Below are 20,211 nucleotides of genomic sequence, written 5' to 3' on the forward strand. Positions count from 1 at the left end.
AATTGTTTGATATATTAACAGAATTCATTTTTTTGTCAGAGAAGTATTGTCACAAAGATATGGAATTAGTCTGTAAGAGAAATAAACATCTATCTCCATGGATAGATTTTCTTCATAGAAAGATATTGCTTAGTGGTGGTCTAAATTTGAAGCTAACATTTTTAGGAAAACAGTCTAATTTGCATCACTGAATACAGTTCTTGCATAACTACCATGTGTAGAAAAACCAAAAGGTAACCATTTTACAAACATGTATTCATGTTTTGGGTTATTTTTACCCTTTCCTCTTTTAAAACTTATTCTGTTATTCAGACTCAATATAATTATTTTATAGGGAAATACTATTTTTAGAAGTTAAATTACTTTAATTTCAGTAAAACTAATTCATGGTTTCCATTCACATTCCTCTTTTTAATTCAATATTTTTTAACACCCATAAAACTGGATGTATTACAAAAGTAATTGAACATCTGAATATAACTCTAGGATTTATATGGTAAAGCAGTAGTTCTCAACCAGGGACAGTTTTGTCCCCAGTTGCATTTGCAATATCTGGAGACCTTTTGGTTGTCACAGTAGAGGCGCACGTGTGTGTGTGACTGTCATCTAGTAGGTAGAGGCCAGGGATGCTGGTAAATATCCCACAGTGCACAGGATAGCCCTCACAACAAAGAATTACCTGTCTCAAAATGTCAGTGATGCTGAGGTGGAAAAACTATTGTAAAAGGAGGATATATACACTAATACAAATGCATATATAAACAGGTGTTCTCAGATGTGTGCTTTTTTCCTTCAGCAACTGGAATTCTGTGTAACGATACAGTTTACAGTGTCCTTATGCAAAGGGTGTAAAGTGTTCTGCTCTTGACTGACACCTAGTGAAACATTTAAAAATAAAAAGTAATGGTGTAGGTTAAGATTAAACATGTCAGTCAGAAAGTTACTGCTAATTCTTATTTTTCTACTGTTAGAACATTCTCAAGTAAGGATGCTAGGAAGAGATTAAATGATTTCTTTATGGCTACTGAGAAATTATAACTGAGAAGGAATAGAATGTAATGATTTCTTGGCTTAAATATTATTATTCTTTGAGGTTTCACTTATATTCCTGATTTAATATGAGAGTTTAGAATAAAATCTTTCTTTTGATAGTTTCCTGAATAAAAGCTGAACTGTTTATGTGTAAGACTTTTTATATTTTAAAAAATCACCTAAAATCATAGAATTTTAGAGTCAAAGAAGACCTTGGTGGTTTAGTTCGATTCCCTCATTTATAGAAATTAAAGATTTCAATTTCAGAGAGGTGAAGTGATCTTACCCACTGTCATACAACTTGTTAGTGCCAGGTCTTGAACTAGAACCCACAACTCTTGGCTTCTAGCTGAGTATTTTTCTGGGGTGAAGGAAAGTATTAAACACACTTTGGATTCTATTTGAAGCTTTTATTTATTTTTTCAATTAAACTATAAGTATTAAAACTATTAAGTCATTATTTCCTTAGAATATATACACTATATATATATTTTTAAATGAATTAGTATGTATGTTTGTAAATCTCCTGTTTTCATTTCATTTTAATTTGCAGATGTTATGTTTAAACATGAAATTTTAAAATTTTTATCTCCCAGGCAACTACACCTCCAAATCAAGGAAGGCCAGATTCTCCTGTCTATGCTAATCTACAAGAACTGAAAATATCCCAGTCTGCTCTCCCCCCTCTTCCTGGGAGCCCAGCAATTCAGATTAATGGAGAATGGGAAACTCATAAAGATAGTTCAGGGCGTTGTTATTATTATAACAGAGGAACACAGGAGAGAACTTGGAAACCACCTCGTTGGACTCGGGATGCAAGCATAAGCAAAGGAGATTTCCAAAGTCCAGGAGATCAAGAGGTATGAGTAATTAAGGGATCAATTAGTGAGTTACCAAATTTACTCTTTTTTCATTACTCGGAAACACGAGTGAATAGTTTTGTTTCTTGGTATCGACATGGTAGTACAATTGAATCTCTAAGACACTAAAAATTCTTGACAAGCTTTATTATATTAATGCTAGTTACTTTCTAATCTCTAACTAACGGACAGTAGCTAACCTTGTAGTATGCTTACTAGTTCCAGAATTGGATTAGAATTGTCAAGTGCCAGTGTTTTCCCTTATGTATTCAATGATACTAATTCTACCATTGTAAATGCACAAACCAGTGACATTTTTTAGAAAAAGAAGGAAAGAAAATATGTCATGTGACCTAGTCAGATAAATAGAAACAAAGTGATTTAACTGATTAAAACAGATACTTTTCTCTTATTGGTTTAGTATGGCTACCAAGCCACTTCTCAATTTTTGTGTCAGTCAGAGGTACAAGATCAGTTTTTATTTACATGTAAGGGAAATAATTAAAATTCCTTTATTAAAATTAGATCATTTTATAAATCTGACAATTCAATCTGAAACCATTTTTTTCTCTAACAAGTGTTTATACTATTTTCCCCCTTCTGGTTTCACCTTCTTCTATACCTCTCGTAGGGTGGTACAGTGAATTGGCCACTATATTTTCAGAAACAATCATCTCAGTAGTCTAGAGAGATGCCTTGGAATTGTTTTAGATGTGTGTGCGGGAAAAGTTTGGGCAGGATTGATAGAATGTTGTGAGATCCTGCTGTTTGATAGACTGGAGTCCCTGCTCGTATACAAAGCAGCTATCTTGTACAAATAAAAGCAGAGCTCCAGGTAGGAAGGAGCTAGAAGAATCAGGTAACACATTCTGTATTTAGCAGAATTTAAAAGCTTTTTGTAGTTAATAACCCACCTTCTTGTCCTACTTTTCAGTTGGTTATTTATAGCTTTGGTGTGGTGGTAACTTGTACTTTAGTGTTCAAGAATGAGAATGAAAATAGTGATAGAAATTGTTCATGTAATAAGAAAGTTAGGAAAATTTTATTTGAATTGTATATCTAGAAAGATTTGAAAATAAACAGTCCTGTGTATTAATAAAAAAGTAAAATCCTATAATTTGGGAGAATTAGGAAAAAGTAAATTATAGACTAAAGGAATTTAAAGTATGCACAGGAACTTTTAATGAGTTTCTTAGCTTTCTATTTCAGTAAATAGATGTGAGTGATTTGTTTATACAGTCTCAGCTTACACTACTAGTCTCTGCACATATTGTACAAGAATAGATATTCCCAAAGTGGCTGCTTACACATTTTTCAGTAACTTCTTGAGAAACGTTACATATGGGAGGTAAAATTGATACTGTGTATATGAAAATACACACATACATGAAAATGTTTGTGTTCTGCTCTCATATGTAATTGATAGTATGCCTGAGTATAGAATTCTAGACTGAAAATCATTTCTCTCACAATTGCAAGGCATTTTGAACTTCACTTTTTGGGTATCTGGATCAGCTGCTTGTTGGGGAGTCTCCAATTTTAGAATCTTTAGGTCTTTCCTTTTGGACTAATCAGTCTCCGTATAGGTTGTCAGATTTGCCTAGAAAGTAAGGGCTTTCTGGGTCTTGGTGTCAGCACTCAATTTGCATATGGTCCCTTAGTTTCCCCTCTTTCTGTTTGATATCCATGTCCTAATTGTGTCTCTTATTTCCCAACTCAGAATCTTATTGTTTTTCCTTCTTTAGAGGGAATAAATCCCCACACTTCTTCTGGGGGAGGAGAGAGGTACATACCTAGTAGCCAGGCACGAAGAGGAAGATTCTGCTGATTTCAGTCTTCCTTATTTTAGCACCCCTGGCTTCACCCCCACAGTTCCAGAGATACCCAACACTGTTAGTTCTTGAGCCATTTGCAGATTCTGAAACTTGTTGGGTTTCTTCTTCTCCCACTCCACCCTCACCCCTGTGCCAGTTTTGAATTCTGCTTTCTTTTTTATGGATAATTCCGTTGGTTTTTTTTTTTTTTTCTGCTTAATTGTTCTCTTTTTCTGTGTTCTCCCTGTTCTTGTGGGTTTACATTTTTTAAAGCTTATTTTGGTACTGTTTTAGTGAGGCTTGAGAGGGAGCGAGTGTTCACTCTTCCATCTTAGAAGCTTATTGTTTTAGTGGTTACACTAGCGCAGTGGTTCATATTTGGGGGCAATTTTGCCTTTTAGGGACATTTGGCAATGTCTGGAGACTTTTTGGTTGTCACAGCGTGGGGAGTGCTGCTGACATCTAGTGGGTAGAGGCCAGAGATGCTGCTGAATGTCCAGTGATTCACAGGACAGCTCTGCACAACAAAGAATGATCTGGCCCTAAATGCCAACAGTGCTGCCGTTGAGAAACCCTGCCCCAGAAGTTTTAACATGCCTCTATCAGCATCTGAAGTTAATCAGTGTCCTGTAGCTCCTTAGAGCCACGTAAGAACTCTGTGCTGTTGTGCCATTGTTGTCCTATATTTTATTTCTAGTTTTAACCCCCTTGTTGTTCTTGTACTTGACTCTTAAAAGTAATCTCGTTTTTACCACTCTCTTTTCTCAGTTTCTTCACTTTCTTTTCTCACATTTTCTTCTGTCCTAAGTACATGCTTTTAAATTCCCTCATGAGGGTCTGTTGGTAATAGAATCTTCGTTTTTGTTTTTCTGGAACTTTATTTTGCCTTTATTTTTGAAGAATATTTTTAATGAGTGTACACTTGTAAGCTGACTGTTTACTCATTTGTTTTCCTAGTGCATACTTGTGAGATTTTGTTCTCATGTTTTCTGACTTCCATTGTCCATGCTGAAAATTCAGCTGTCAGTCTGATTGTCTTTCCTTCAGGTGTAGTTTGTCTCTTCTTGCTGGCAGCTGTTAAGATCCTGTATCTGTTATTTCACTATGATGTGACTGGATGAAGGTATCTTTTATTCCCTGCCAGGGCTTTGTTGGGACTCCTGAATTTAAGGAGTCCTATCTTTGATCAGTTCTGGAAAATTTTCAGCTATTATCTGTTTATAGCCTTTGCCACATTTTGTCTTTCCTCTTACTCTGGAACTTTGATTAGATAAATATTTAATCTGCCCTCTCTGTGTCTCTCTGTGCTTCATCCTCAGTATTTCTAGATCTGGCTCCTATTCACTCTTTTTCTATTTATCTACATCTTTATTTGATGTTAAGCCAATTTTTGAATTTTAAAAAGTGTTATTTTCTATTTGTTTGGGGGAGTTTCCCCATATTATTACTTTGAAGAATTTTTAAACCTACAAAAATGTTGAAAGAATAGCACACTGAATATCAATAATCAATATACTATATGCCTTTCATGCACATTTACCACTTGTTAATATTTTGCCACATTTGCTTTATTTTTCTCTTCTTTCCACCTCTCCTCCCAATACACACACACACATAATTTCCTTCTGAACTATTTGATGCAGACAACATATTTTATTCCCTACGTATAAAGACAGTTTCTAGCAAAACCACATTTATCACAGCCAAGAAATTTAATATTGCTGTATTGTTTAATACACTGCTAATATTCATTGTTTCTCAGTTGTCAGTGATATCCTTTATAGTTTTTTTACTGCAATGCAGGATCCAGTGAAGGATCATATATTGCATTCATTTGTCATATCTCTCTTTAGTCTTACTTTATATTTTGTTTTTGTTAATTCTAGCATGTAAAGTTTTTAGGAGTCTGAGGTTTGGGGAGTCTGATTATGCTGTTTTTCTGCTGACTTTCACTCATGGAGTTTTGTTTTCCCTCTTTTATACATGTGTATGTGTGTTTTAGTGTGAGACTGTAGTTCTTAGAAATTCGTTAAGTAGGAAGTGCTTAATATTGGGGCTGAAAGTGTGTTCCTTCAGAGATGATTTGCTTTGGCTTCTGCCAGGTGCCTAGGGAAACTAGTATCCTGTGAATATTTGAAACTAAATTTTCAGGTTCAGTTTTTATGGGCCACCGAGATAATAGTAACTTGGATTGCATGAAGACTGGCTTGGAGTTAGGAATTCACTCTATTTCCCCTGATTATTGGAGATGATACCTGTGATTTCACTAGTGTGGAATAAAGGGCCAAGATTTGTTTCTGTTCACTCACAATCTGTAGGTATAATTCTTTGGGGGTCCCAGCTCTGTATTATTGGGTATCCTCTGACACTCCCTGCCTTTTGTAGTCCTGAGTCCAGTTCCCCAAACACTTTTGCATGACCTTAAAAACTACTGTTCTAGTTTGGGGTTTGGCAAAGGCCTTCAAGGAGAAATCTGGTCTTTTTATTCTACTTAACTCTCTAGATTCTCATTTATACTTAGTTTGGACTTCTGAGTATTTCTTAACTAGCTTCTTGCTCATTGATAATTCTTAAAAAAAATTTGTGTAACATTTTTAGCTGTTTTCATCCAGATGATCAGTTGAGGTGCCTGCCTGCCATTCTCCTATAATGGAATATCTACAATAGCCACCTCATATTTCTGCTATAATAGGTTTGCTGCAGAATATATCCCATAGTTACTGATTCAGTTATCCTCCTAAATGGTGTTATTTAGTATAGAACAGTTAACATTTGGAGAATGCTTGCTAAAAATAATTTTTATTTAATTGCCATTAAGTGGCTCTTTTCTAGTAGTAGATATAAAGATCTTAAAGTTACTCCTGATTCTGTAGTGTAATAAAACATCAAGATATTAGAGGTTACTTTTCATGGCAGAATAGAACATCTTACGTGACAGAAATTGGAAAATTATGAGAATTTTATCAGAAAGTCATTTATGAAAATTGATTTAGTGATTTTGATTGTTTCTTAATTTTACTAATTACATTGCCTTTTAAAATTCTGTTTCTAAGAGACTGTGTTGTGCTGCTTCTACATGAGCTTACATTTTAAATTGACTCAAATAATAAACTCCTGATACTTGAATTAGGTTTTCCATTTTTTAGAAATGTTACTGTTGCAAAACATACAGCTCCTTTTATGCAGTGCTTCTATAAAGTTGTCTATGTCAGTTTTTGTGAACATATTAATATTAGGGTGTTTATGTCTTTAACTACAACATTGAGAATGTACCCATCTTAGTGTTTCAGATCAAATTGTGGTAGAAATATAGTCCGATTGAGTAAGATTTAATTGCAGAAACTGTTTTACTTGGAGGTGATAGGAAGGGTCATTTGCACATGAGTGTTAGCCTAGCGAACAGTTCTTGAACGATTGAAGTTTAATTGCAGTAAGCACATTGCTACTTAGTCACATTATGGTGCCTCTTATTCAGAGGCACCTCTTATTTGTTAAGAGGCATCAAAAATTGTTAGATTGTCTCAGTATTCTAATTTGGTTCTCTCATATATCTGGAGTTTATCATGTCCACCTATATTATTTCCACACCAAATTTTTAATTTGACTTTTTGTATCGTATTTGAATTTTCTCAATGTTATTTTTTTTGTTTGTTTCAGAGTTTAGTTTCCAGCAGTCTTTAATAAGCATTTGGTTGAGTAAATTAGGAAAACTTGCCAATAAATTAGAACACAGAATATAGTGTCACAAAGCTAATGTCTTTTCTCCACCTCTTCCCCCCACACACTTTAGAAAAGTATTTCCAGATATATTTATTGAGCACTATTGTTTGCCAGGCATTTGGCTAGGTACTTGTGATATACAGATGAGTGAGAGTTTTCTAGAAGCTCAGTCTAAGGAAGTCTCTTCATCCTGTCTTGTTTACACACAGATGTGTGTACACATACATACCCCTGTCATTTTTTTAACTTGATTTCAGTTTGAAAGCAGCATTAAATAGCATTTTATCTCTTCTTAGTCTGAAAACTTTGTTTTCAATTTTTTTGTAAATTTTTCTAAGGTTGCATTAATGTGATAAAATAACTATTATTAATTCTACCTCACCGTTTAACAACGTACCATTTAGAGACTTATTTTGAAATCTAAATATTCAAATATACTTAAGATATCTTAGTACTTACAGCCAAGTCAAGTTGATTTCTTAGATTTTTCAACTGCTGCATATTTATATTCAAAGAAGAAAAATCCTTATTTTTCTGACTATTTATAGCTTCTTTCATCTGAAGAAAACTACCACAGCCTTTGTTACAGCCAGTCAGATAGTCAGTGTGGTTCTCCTCCAAGGGGTTGGTCAGAAGAGTTGGATGAACGTGGGCATACCTTATATACCAGTGACTATACTAATGAAAAGGTACATTCTATTTTTCTTTTCTGGTGTTTCTTGGCAGAATCCTCTCATAAAATAATTGTGTACTGAAGTTTTAGTAGTATTTTAAAAAATATTCTTCACTGTAATTCTGTAATCATGTCAATTGGCAACATAAAAACACAGTGACAACTACTGATTCATGGTTTTCAGCTGCTTACAGTGATAGTGATTTTTGTGCTGTTGATACACATTTATGACAGACCTTTTCAGAGCAGACCTGTTGAGTGTCATTTGTTTAGATTTCTTCAATAAGCATAGTATATATTTTTCTTGGGGAATAGTTTTTTGGAAATATTTTTCTCAGTGTGCATTTATTATACATTGCTTCACTGCCTATATTCCTTTTTCTATTGTAACCAAATTTGTATAAAACAAAAACCATGAATCTAGTATTTTATGATTAATTAGGAATGAATATTGAAATTTTATGTGTATATAACATCCGGTATCATTTGAGAATGTAACTGGTTGATTATGCTAGTCTAGAGGATAGACCCTTGGGAATTAATGGGGGGTAGGCTTTTACCCCTCTTCCATGTTCTAGTGTCAAACAAGCCTCAATTATTTGAAACTAGAACATGAGGAAGCAATAGTTTTCATTTATTTTATAATTAAGGCCATTGTATGTTTGTATTAGTAATACTTAGACTTTTTCCTTTTATAGTCCCTGTATTGGTATTGCATGAAATTCTATCGGTAGTTACTTAAATAGTACTGAGTAAAATGTGTTGGTTACAGGATGTTATTCCTAATCGTTTGTGTGAAATGAGGCTTAAATTGTGTAGATTCGTACTTAACAATTGAAAAACAATATCCCTTTTGTTAATTTCTCAAACATTTTCAGGATGTGGAGTATACATGTGTTCTAGTGCATATGTACATCTGTGTGTCTGTATGTTATATGTTTTTTGTTGTTAATTGGTGCTTGAACCATTAGCCTGACACTGGAGGAAAGAGAGAAGATAAGCACATTTAATACAGAGTATCAAACTTATTAAATTTATTAAGTCTATTAGTATACTAAGCTTATTAAAAATTGTTTTGCAGTATTCTTGAGCAAATAGAATAAAATTCATAAGAATTAAGTCTAATATCTTTGGTAGTAGCAGCTTTTATTTAAATTAAAAAACAAAAATCCCTGTTCTGTTTTTATAGTGGCTCAAGCATGTTGACGATCAAGGTAGACAATATTACTACAGTGCAGATGGATCTCGGTCGGAATGGGAATTGCCAAAGGTAATAAACCTTAGCACTTCAAATACAACATCATGCTAAGTGTTATCTATCAAATAATCTACAGTAAATCTCATACTTCATGGTGAGATTACAGAAGCTTTTTATTAGAGTTAGGAACTAGACTAGAACTTTTCTATCACTGCTTCCATTCAACAATTAAATAAAAAAAGAAATAATTGAAATTATGTTGAAAAAGAAAGAATTGAAAAGGAAGAGAGACAGTCGTTCTTTTGCTTATTAAAAATTCCAAGAGAGTCTATAAACTGAAAACTGATGAGAGTTCTGCAAAGTTGCTGGTTATCAGATCAACATAAAAACTACCTAATTGTTTAGTAAAATGTCTGTTTGAAAATGTGACAACAATAAACATCCTATTTACAGTAGCAGCAGCAGCAAGAGTCATAACTAAGAACATGCCTATTAAAGGTCTATAAGATTTTAATGAAGAAAATTTCCGAGCTGAATTGAAGAACATAAAAGAAGACTTGAATAAATGGTGTAGTATGCCATCATGGATTGGGAGACTTAACTTTATAACAATGTCCAAATTAATCAACAAGTTCAGTGCATTTCCATTTCATAACCCCCCACACATGCCTTTTTGGCAACTGAACCCAAAATTTATAAATTTATATTTGCAAACAAAAGTCCATGAAGAGGCAAAATATTTCTGAGTAAGGCAAAGGGGGGTGTGGCAGGAAGGGTGGGGTTCCTGCTATGGTGATTACATTGGAGTAGTAAGGGTGCATGTATAAAGAAATAGACCAGTGGAACAGAGTAGAAAGCTCATATGTGGCATTACAAATCAATGGGATAAGCAAGGACTGCAGTAAATATTGCTGAGATTATTGGTTGTTTACCTGGAACAAATGAAATAAAAGATCTTGATCTCACTTCATGCTGAATGATTAATTTCAGTTAAATTTAAGATGTAAATATAATAAGCAAAACCTTAAAGACTGTAAAAGGATATATCAAAGACTACTTTTGACTTCAAAGTAGGAAGGATTTCTTAAGACCCAAAAGCCATACTATAAAAGGAAAGGTTGACAGATACGACTACATTAAAATTAAACAAAACATCTTCTACACATAAAAGCTACCATAAACAAAGGGGAAAAGGTGAGCTACAGACTAGGAAAAGATATAGTCAACTCACATAGCTTAGAAAGCTTATATACCTAAGCTGTGTTCTTTCTGTATATAACAGTAAGATGAAGACAACCCAGTTCAAAATAGGCAAAATATATAACTAAGCAAGACACACAAGAGGAAATAAGCAATAAATACATACATATCTATGAGCACATTTCAAATTTTGATTAACCAGTTTAATTTTACATTATTTTTCTTGCAACATAGAAAGGATTTCTAAATTGTAGCAATTATAAGGCTCAAAAGCAAGGTAGGTTTCCATTAAAGTTCATACACAAGCTTAACGTGCAACTATACATTTTAATAAAAAGATGTCCAACTTTACCATATACTCAGGAAAATGTAAATCAAAGCATTTCACCTTTCAGATAAATTTTTAAAAACATGTATGTATGTGTACTGTATGTATTATATATACACACACATTTGTAAGTTTGACAATACCAAGTATTGATGAATGTAGGGCAGTGCAAGACCTCATGTTCTGCTGGTAGGAGTATAAATTAGGTCTACTGCCTTGGACATGTCCATTTACAGCAAAATGGCTAAATTGTGGAATATGCGTACAATGCAGTATTATACAGAAGTAAAGATAAATGAGAGAGAGCTGCATATTTACCAATGTGGATAATTTTTTATAAACAACTATTGAATAAAAAAACAAGTCGAAGAATGATACATGTGATATGATTCTATTTATGTAAAATTTAAAAACCTAAAAAATAATATATATTGATTGATACATAAGTGTGTATCAAAGTATAAAATGCATGTGCATAATGAATACTAAATTTATTATGTGGTACAGCTAGGAAGGGAGGGAGAGGAATGGAATCTGGAAGATGTATTCAGGGGAATCTAATGAATCTATAATATTTTATTTCTTCAGGAAAAACCTGAAGCAAAGGTCTTATATTGATATGCTAAAGCTCAGTTATAGGTTCTTATTATAGTCTCTATTCTTGTTTATATGTTTGAAATAATTCACAATAGAAATTCAGTTAAAATTCTTAAATATTTTTTTAAGGGGATTAGAAAAATGTTAAGTTTTAGCCATCTTGTTTAACTAGATGTGTGTGTGTGTGTGTGTGTGTGTGTGTGTGTGAACTGTGGGATTCTTCTTCCTTTTTCTTTGATTATGTGCACTTTATTATCGCTTCTGTCTACACTAGATTTTATATCTGACATTTCATTTATGCTTTATTTGCTTTTATGAATATACTGTTGCCTAATAAATTGATAAGTCCGTTTCAAATTGTGGTTACCCAGTTTAATTTTACATTATTTTTGTTGCCACATAGGATTTTTATTTTATTTTTTTGGTGGCTGGCCGGTATGGGGATCCAAACCTGTGACCTTGGTGTTACCAGCACCACACTCTCCCAAGTGAGCTAACCAGCCAGCCCAAAAGGATTTGTAAATTGTAGTAATTATAAGGTTCAAAAGCTGCATTGTTTTCGATTAAAGTTCATACACAAGCTTACACACAACTGCACATTTTAATGATTCCTAATAATGATTGTATCAAAGGGAAAATACAGCCCTGTTTAATAATTGGGTCTCTTTATGCTTAGAGATCTCTGGCACAGAATTTTATTGATAGCCTTTAAAGTTTATGTTTGTTAGTCTAATGATCCCTTTGTGAACTTCTGTGATAATATTAAGATTGCAGTTTGTTAAGAAACAGTAAATTAAAAACAAATACTCATACCTGATTGCCTGGTTTTGGCAGATTATAATGTGGAGAAGGAACTAACAGCTTTGGGAGACAGTTTGGGGGCCTATGTGGACTCATTTTGGGGAGTAAGCTAATGGCATATTGTGGAGAAAGATGTTGGAATTTTTTTAATATTAAAAACCTCAAAATATAATTATGTCGAGATTCAAATCAGGGTCATTAAAAGTTAAAATTTGCTGTTTTTTTTTCCAGGAGTAAGGGAAAATCCTTTGCTTTCAGGAGAAGAATATGTCTTAAAAAATAGATATTCTTTTGTCATTTTCTTATAATTTATGAAATTGCCTGTATAAAACAGCATAATTCTTAAGGCCTCACATTTATCAAATTTTTTTTCTTGGTTATCTACTTGGCATTTCAGACACTTACATGATTTCATACCTTATTGATAGCATATTCTTAATTTTATATGTAATTTTCTTTTGGCAGTGATTATATGTCCTTTGTATACAATTGATGTTTTCAGGGTTGGCCTTTAGAACCAGTATCACTTCAGAGAAACAAATAATAGTATGTATGGCCTTTAAGTGAAAGCAAAGACAAAACCAAAATCAAAAAACACTTACATGTAAGAATACTATTGTGTATATAAGCATCATTTTAAAAATCTAAACCAAAGATTAAGTTCGTGTGGATTTTAGAAGTAGAAGGAATCTTAAAAAATTAATTTGTCCAGTGACCTCATTTGATAAAATATGGTAGTTAATATTTATTGAGGACCTACTGTTAGGGCAATATTTGGTACTTTTTATACTTTGTTTAATCTTTACAGCAATTCTGTGAATGAGGTGATATTTCTGTTTTATACATATATATGTATATATATATATATTTTTTTACAGTTCAGGAAACTTAGAGATTAAATATTTTACTTAAGATAACACTAATTTGGTCCATCCATCCAACACCAAAATCTATGAGCTTTGCCTAATAGTTGTGTCATTTGGAGCCAGCATGTTTAGATTCCACTGTTTCTATTATTTATAAAGTATGTTTTATTTTCTTTAGTATAATGCTTCATCCCAGCAGCAAAGAGAAATAATTAAAAGTAGGAGCCTGGATAGGCGGCTGCAAGAACCAATAGTATTAACCAAGTGGAGACACAGCACCATTGTATTGGACACCAATGACAAGGTAGGACTTTTAAAGAAAATCTGTTGACAATTTTAGCAAGTTCTTTGTGCATTATATTGGAGAGTGAATTGTAACCATTTGTACTAATATTTTATGCAGTGTTTTGTTAAATATGATTCTTTGCTAAAACATTTCTTTTGAACCAACTTAAGCTTTTGATCTGCATGTATGATGAAACAATGAAAGTAAATATTATTTATTTTCTCATTAACTGAATTGCATACCTTAATGACTACTGTTTCATGTATTTAGCATCAATTAGTCATGGAGTAGGTTATAGTTTTGAGGTTTTTTGAATTTTGCACAATGGACTCATCTGTGCCTTAATGATATATATACCTTGATACATTTGAGTCTAATAGGTGATACATTTTTTTTGCTTACTCTATTTTGCAGTCACATTTCTGTTATCTTTTGTTTGTCTTCAACCTCTATGAGGTTTTATAGTGAAGACATGTAATTAATTTTCCCTGTTCCAGGGCAGATTTGAATCCTTCTCCCTTTGTTTCTCTAAATGTTTTCTGTATAAAGTGCTTCTTTTATCAACTGCGAAGTCATGTTCTGTTTCAAATGGGGGATGAATTTTGATGCAAACATCAGAATGGATGTTTTTAAAATTTCTTTAGGAGTTTTATCTTTACAGTGCGGCTTTATAAAGTTTTAAACTTCCGTAGGAGTTACATCTTTATCATGTGTCTGCATTTTGGGGGTGGAATGGGAACTTAGTGTGAATTTGCAGAACATCGGGCATACTGTTAAAATGTGGAGGTATTGGTAACACCCCAAAGCTAAATAAATTATTTTAAAAAGATAGTTGTCATTAAGGACTCTTTTTTTGTTTGTTTACCATTAGCCTCTTTAGTAGGATAACAGGTTTTCTACATTTTTTAGGTGTGTTAGTGAAAACAGTGAACTCTCATAAGGTGTATTTCTCTGTGTTTCAATGCTTACAGCCTTAAGTCCTTTTATAAATGATTTCAATTGATCAGCCAAAACAAGGACAATATTTTAGTACTACAAGTGAGTATAAAATTGGTCTTTGTTGAATTAAATGGTTGACTTCTGTGGAGCTGTAGAAACATATATTATGTTTTATAAGGTGGACTAATAGATCAATAATGAAAGTAGTAGACCAATTTCTAGTTTTTATTTTGTAAGGATGTTATGCAGTTGAAGGTAGAGGGCATATTAAAGGAATGACATTCTGTAGTCTGTGCTGTTGAAGGTATGTTTGAAAATATATTGGCATTGAGATTAACCTAGGTAGGTAAAATTCCTAGAGATTTTTAACAGAAAAATTTGTTCAACTCCGAGAACGAGATTACAATTCAGGGTACATAGAAAGCTCCTAGATACCAGGTATTAACACTTTAGGGAAAAAGCCATTGTTGAACCAACTCCACTGCCTCTTTGTACTAGAACAACTGAGGGTGATAATTTTTGTGATATATACTTAAAATTTCTTATTCTCTTTTAATCTCCCTTGGGATTCATTTTCAATCTGTTGCTTAAAATAACTGCATGAAGTTCTTATTACATTTCTTCTTTCATCTGATTTTCCCAGAGTTGTAAGAATATGATTTTCTTGAGACCAGAGACTTATTTTTGGTAGAAATCTCTTTTTACCCCTCACCTTACCTTTTGTAAATGGATTCATAGGTAATTAATTGCTTCATCAAGTAAACTTTTCTATTTATTGTCATCACCTACGGTGTACCTTCTTAAGATAAGACAGTCTTTGAGGCTATGAAAAAGGGACTATACCAGGACAAACTAGCTAATATATGATAAGGGGTGGTGTGTGTATAGCTCAAAATGTAATCAAATAAACCTTATACTGTATAGAAGTGTTGTTATGATGGCTTGGGCCCTAATTCAGTTGGCAGATAACCTTGGAGGAGGTAGGTTTGTGTATGTTTGTGTGTGTGTATGTGCGAGTGCATCTGTTTCCAGTTATATGTGGTTTTTATAAAACTACTGTTTGTAGAGATATAAAATATATTTATATATGCATATACATATATAAATGTAAAATTGTTTTTTGTTTGTAATAGTTATAATTGTTATACATACATTATTATTCTATTTGTGGTTTTTATTTCTGTAGGACTGATAATGCTATGAAATATAACTCATAATTACCATTCATTTTATTCAGTTACTTATTTTGTAGTTTGTGGGTCATCAAATCTTTCCTCTTTCTCAGACTATTTTAGTATTAGACACTCTTTCAGAAGTCAAGAAATTGATCTGAAGTTGTCAGAAAAAAATACTTACGTGAGGGTAGACTGAGATTTGGACATTACGTTTAATTGCTTTTTGTAAGGATATTTTTCATATAACTTAAAATTATCTTCATTAATAGTGCTGGCCTTGGATTTTTTATTTGTAAGCTTGTCCCTTCAAGGATTTCCCTGTAAACTTTCATTGCTACCCACTTTCTGTGTTTACGAGTTGTATAGGTATAAACCCAAAGACTTTTTCCAAGTGAATGAATGTTGAGTTAGTGGTTTTTGTACTGTTACTTAAACAAATTCCCAGGGTTTTTGACAGTACTTTCTCCAGTTTTATAAGCATAGAAAACTAGAATGATAGAGTTGTGGAGATGAATGTTTAAAGGAATTATTTGATCGGAAAATAAATAATACGTATTGGCAAATGATTTTTTAAATTCTCTTTTCCCGAAATTATTCAGAATATCGGAGGGAATGGAGAAAATTTAAATGGAACTAGGCTGTTGCTACCAAAAAAATCATTTTCATTCTTATCTTCCTTGAATAGTCCTATAAGCATCTGTAGTAGAAATCATATACTATGTTTTAATATTGATAAAGTAGACTGCTTACAAAACACATTACTGGTTTGTGCTTAAGATATTTTTGTAGGCTTAGACATTAAATTTTTTTTTTCTGGTGAGTTATTAATCTTTAAATGCCAGGTTTCTTCTTTGCATTTTTAAAATCTTGCTTACTTCTAATTATTGGAAAGTTAGCTATAAATTATCTTAAATATTAATAGCAATTTAGTTTCTCATATAGCTGTTAACTAAAATAAAATTCTCATTCTGGTAGTTGCGAAGTAGTTCTTGTGACTGTTCTTATCTAATCCTGGGTATTCATACCTACCATACCAGGAGCAAGTTAGTGTGGTGACTATTACATATTTATCCACAATATTTAGATTTTACCTATTTTAAATATAGTTAATTCAAACTGATGCAACATCATGATTTTAAGGCAACATGCATCATTTCTTCTGAGTAATTATAGTATGCATTACTTCTGTAATTTCTATAAATTTTTTTGCTGTAAGTTTTATAAACATTTATAAACTTTTTATAACATCTTTAGTTTTAAAGTCAGTACTGTATTAATTTTGGAGCTGAATTTAGAAGGAAAATAACAAGGAGAAAAATTTTCTTAGTCTCCCTTGTTAAGCTCTCCCACTGCGAATAGAGGGAGACATGTAATTACATGAAATAGAGTAACTTTTTTCATTACTTATTTCTTGTAGGAATCTCCAACTGCCTCAAAACCCTGCTTTCCTGAAAATGAGTCTTCTCACTCTTCACCAAAGCACCAAGATACAGTTAGTATGATAGACACATATCATATAATACAGTTCAGTTATTTCAGCCAATTTCAATAAATTAATTTTCTCTAAATGTAACGTTTAAATATTTCTTGGGCTTCTATTAAATTAGTTAAAATAGGTTTAAGAATCAGATTTTATTGGTTTAAAAGCCCCCTTTTGTGCAAAATATGCTATCTTACATGATTAATTTATGTACCATATTTTTAAGCAGTAAATTTATATTTGGTTTTAAAAAATAGATATAAAAATTTTCAGACCATACTATCAAATTATACTTTATCCTTTTTTCCTCAGGCCAGCAGTCCAAAGGTAAGCACCATTCCCCTCCATAGTGAGCATAGATGCCTTTCTTTGCTTGTGCTGTAAAATACAGTGCCCAGTCTATGCCAGATGAATATTTTAGGTAATGTAACCCAACTGTTAGTTTCCCCTAAACTGGAAAACCTCCAAGTGACTTCTCTTCAAGCACCATCTTAACTTTAGTGAAATTGTTTTTCATCTCTATATTTATACTCACTCCCACTCTTTTCCATCAGGGGCTGGCCGTGCTATTCTCTGTCAATGGCATCTCTTCTCTCAGAACGAAGTCTAAAATTTTTAATGAGTGCTGCAGGATTGTGCAGGCTCCAGCTCTTGTCTGTGTCCCCAGCCTCACCTCCTCTTCATGTTCTCATCTTCCCTTCTTGCTCGTTGTCTTCCTGCCACACTGCCGTCCTTTCAGCTCCTCAAAGGACCCAGCCTGCTTTTCATCTCAACATCCTTGCCTGTGTCGTTTTTTCTGCCCACGAAACGTTTCTCTCCCACACCTTTGCCTGTGTTAATTTCTGTTCATTCATTAGGGCTCAGTTCAAACTTTGCTTCCTCAGAAAATTTTATTCTAATTCTCTAGATTAGGTGAGGTTTTCCTATAATACTCTTCATGGCATTTAATTATATATTATTTGATTGTATAAAATACAGTAACTCTTTTCATTACTCATTTTTTATAGGAACCAATTCTGTACTAATGTCTCTCTTCCCCACTAGACACAGAAGAGCTGCTTTAGAGTAGGAACAAAGTAACCCCAGTACCTACTGCAGTGCCATATAGTAGCTGTTCAGTAAATATTTGTTGAGTGAATAAATAAAACCTTAAAGGTTTTTTAAAAGACAAACTTTTATCATTATTTCCCTATTTTATGGAATTGCGATAGATTGTTATTTATTAGGATACTTAAGATTTCTTAGAGGCAAAGATTTCCACAGATTCTTTTTCACTCTTCTAGCTCTTTTGCCGTTCCCTAACATAATCTGGTCTTTCATATCATATGTTGTACCCATTTCCTTCTGATATTGGCTCAGGCAGTCCCCCTGCCTAGAGTGGGCCTTGGCTTTTCTATACATACAGTTAAACCTGTACCTCTTCAAGACTGACTCTTCTAGGAGGCCTTGTCACACTAACCTGGCATCTTAATGGTCTCAGTTTCTGAATTCCCAGGTCACCCACTGCGTTGAGTAAGTGCAGGTTATTTCATGTACTCCTAGTCTGCCCACTGGGCTCCAACTCCTTTAGGGAGTTTAAATAAGGGATAGATGGGGATTATATGTTTCTACTTTTTATCTTTTGTATTATTTAACACAGTACTGGGTACATGAACAGTATATAAAGATCAAAGTGAGCATGATTTTAGTGGTTTTGGCAAGAATTACTATATGAATCTATGGCATGGTTACTACAATACTCAGTCTGTCAGTTCATCTAGGAAAGAGCAGAAAGCCCTCTTTAACTTATTTTAAATATAGATAATATACAATTCCTAGAAAGATCTTTTATACATTGTTTACATTTTGATCAAAGGGAATTTCTAGGTAGTCCTAGAAACATGCATTTGTAAATGTTCTACATGCAGTTACAATGAATGGACTGTTGGTGAATTATTTTTCCATCCATTTATCCATTTTCTGAAGTTTGACAGGAGCTAGGCCATCCTGGACTCACGGTACGGTCGTTACAGGGAGCTGCCCACCGGTGTTTCTATCCCCCCCCCCCCCAAAAAAAAAAAAAAACAAAAAAAACTTCAGGTGAAAGAAGTGAACAGCTATGTTAATTACACCAGAGACCATTCTGTTTTCACCTCCAGTGTTTCTTTCTGTCCTGAGTGCTGCTCTTCCATGCTGTCTTCCTTCCCCTTTGACTTCTCTTCTTTCCCTCTGCCCTCTGGTCCCTCTTTTCCACTTGCTCTGATTCTACCTAGTCTTGCCTCTGTTTCCCACTCGTATCCAGTGTTACAAGGAAATATTTTCCCCCTCTTTTCTTTGTGAGTTAAAATCTGGTTGGTATAAAGACCTAGTGAAAAAGGAAGCTGTAAATTTAGAAGTGAAAATGATATCATAACCAGTGTTAGCCACCTGATATCACCTTTAAAAATCTGCAAATTGCCCATCTGCCTCTTTGATCTCTTTTTAATAAACCAGATTTAAAATTTGATCCCTTAATATAAATTTTAAACATGTTAATTTTTTTCTTATGCTTTCCAATTTTCAAATGCATTATTATTTTTGTAGTTTCTTCAAACCCTTTTTTGGAATAGGCAGTATATACATTTAAAAAAAATTAATAATACGTTTTTCTGCAATATGACTGCAGTGTGGATTAAACAGGCTCTTGTGGGTTGTTCTAAGAAGCTATTCTTTATTTTTCCCAATATAATTATGATAATATGCATTTTAAAATTCCCTATTACTGAACATTGAATAAAGTTTTAGAATATGTAATTTTGACACTTGGGCTTTTGACCTTGTATTTCCAGTTATGGTATTAAAATGTATTAACCATTTTGGAGAAAAGGACATTTCAAGACTTTCTTTAAGCAGAGTAATGTTGGACAAATTGCTAATTCTTTTCATTGAATGTTACTATTCTAAGGCCTTTTTAAAAAATATAATTCGAGGGGCCGGCCCGGTGGCGCACTGGATAGTGCGCCACTTGGGAAGCGCGGCGGCACTCCCGCCCGAGGGTTCGGATCCCACGTACAGACCGGTTCCCGCTCACTGGCTGAGTGAGGCGTGGGAGCAGCGCCGAGGGTTGCGGTCCCGTTGCCGGTCCCCGGTCCGGTACAGGGGCGACACTGAGGGTTGCGATCCGTTGCCGGACATGGAAAAAGACAAAAGACAAAAATAATAATAATAATAATAATTCGAATGTCTAGGGTTCTTTTTAATAACACCGGCTCTTTACAATTTTT

General features: G+C 33.5%; 1 protein-coding gene across 3 annotated transcripts in view; it reads left to right on the forward strand.

Annotated features, from left to right (window-relative positions):
• ARHGAP12 (Rho GTPase activating protein 12) overlaps positions 1 to 20,211 on the forward strand; it is a 101,675-nt gene that overhangs the window by 51,017 nt on the left and 30,447 nt on the right. The window contains exons 2-7 of one of the 3 annotated variants that reach the window (XM_008568043.1): positions 1,629 to 1,892; positions 7,975 to 8,115; positions 9,289 to 9,369; positions 13,268 to 13,393; positions 16,907 to 16,981; positions 17,282 to 17,296. In XM_008568043.1, coding sequence (XP_008566265.1) covers positions 1,629 to 1,892; positions 7,975 to 8,115; positions 9,289 to 9,369; positions 13,268 to 13,393; positions 16,907 to 16,981; positions 17,282 to 17,296 — 702 coding nt within the window. The remainder of the gene's footprint in view (positions 1 to 1,628; positions 1,893 to 7,974; positions 8,116 to 9,288; positions 9,370 to 13,267; positions 13,394 to 16,906; positions 16,982 to 17,281; positions 17,297 to 20,211) is intronic. The other 2 variants (XM_008568044.1, XM_008568045.1) reach the window with 2 other exon arrangements.

This window comes from Galeopterus variegatus, unplaced genomic scaffold (genome assembly GCF_000696425.1).
Source record: "Galeopterus variegatus unplaced genomic scaffold, G_variegatus-3.0.2 Scaffold369, whole genome shotgun sequence".
In the NCBI taxonomy this organism is placed as follows: Eukaryota; Metazoa; Chordata; class Mammalia; order Dermoptera; family Cynocephalidae; genus Galeopterus; species Galeopterus variegatus.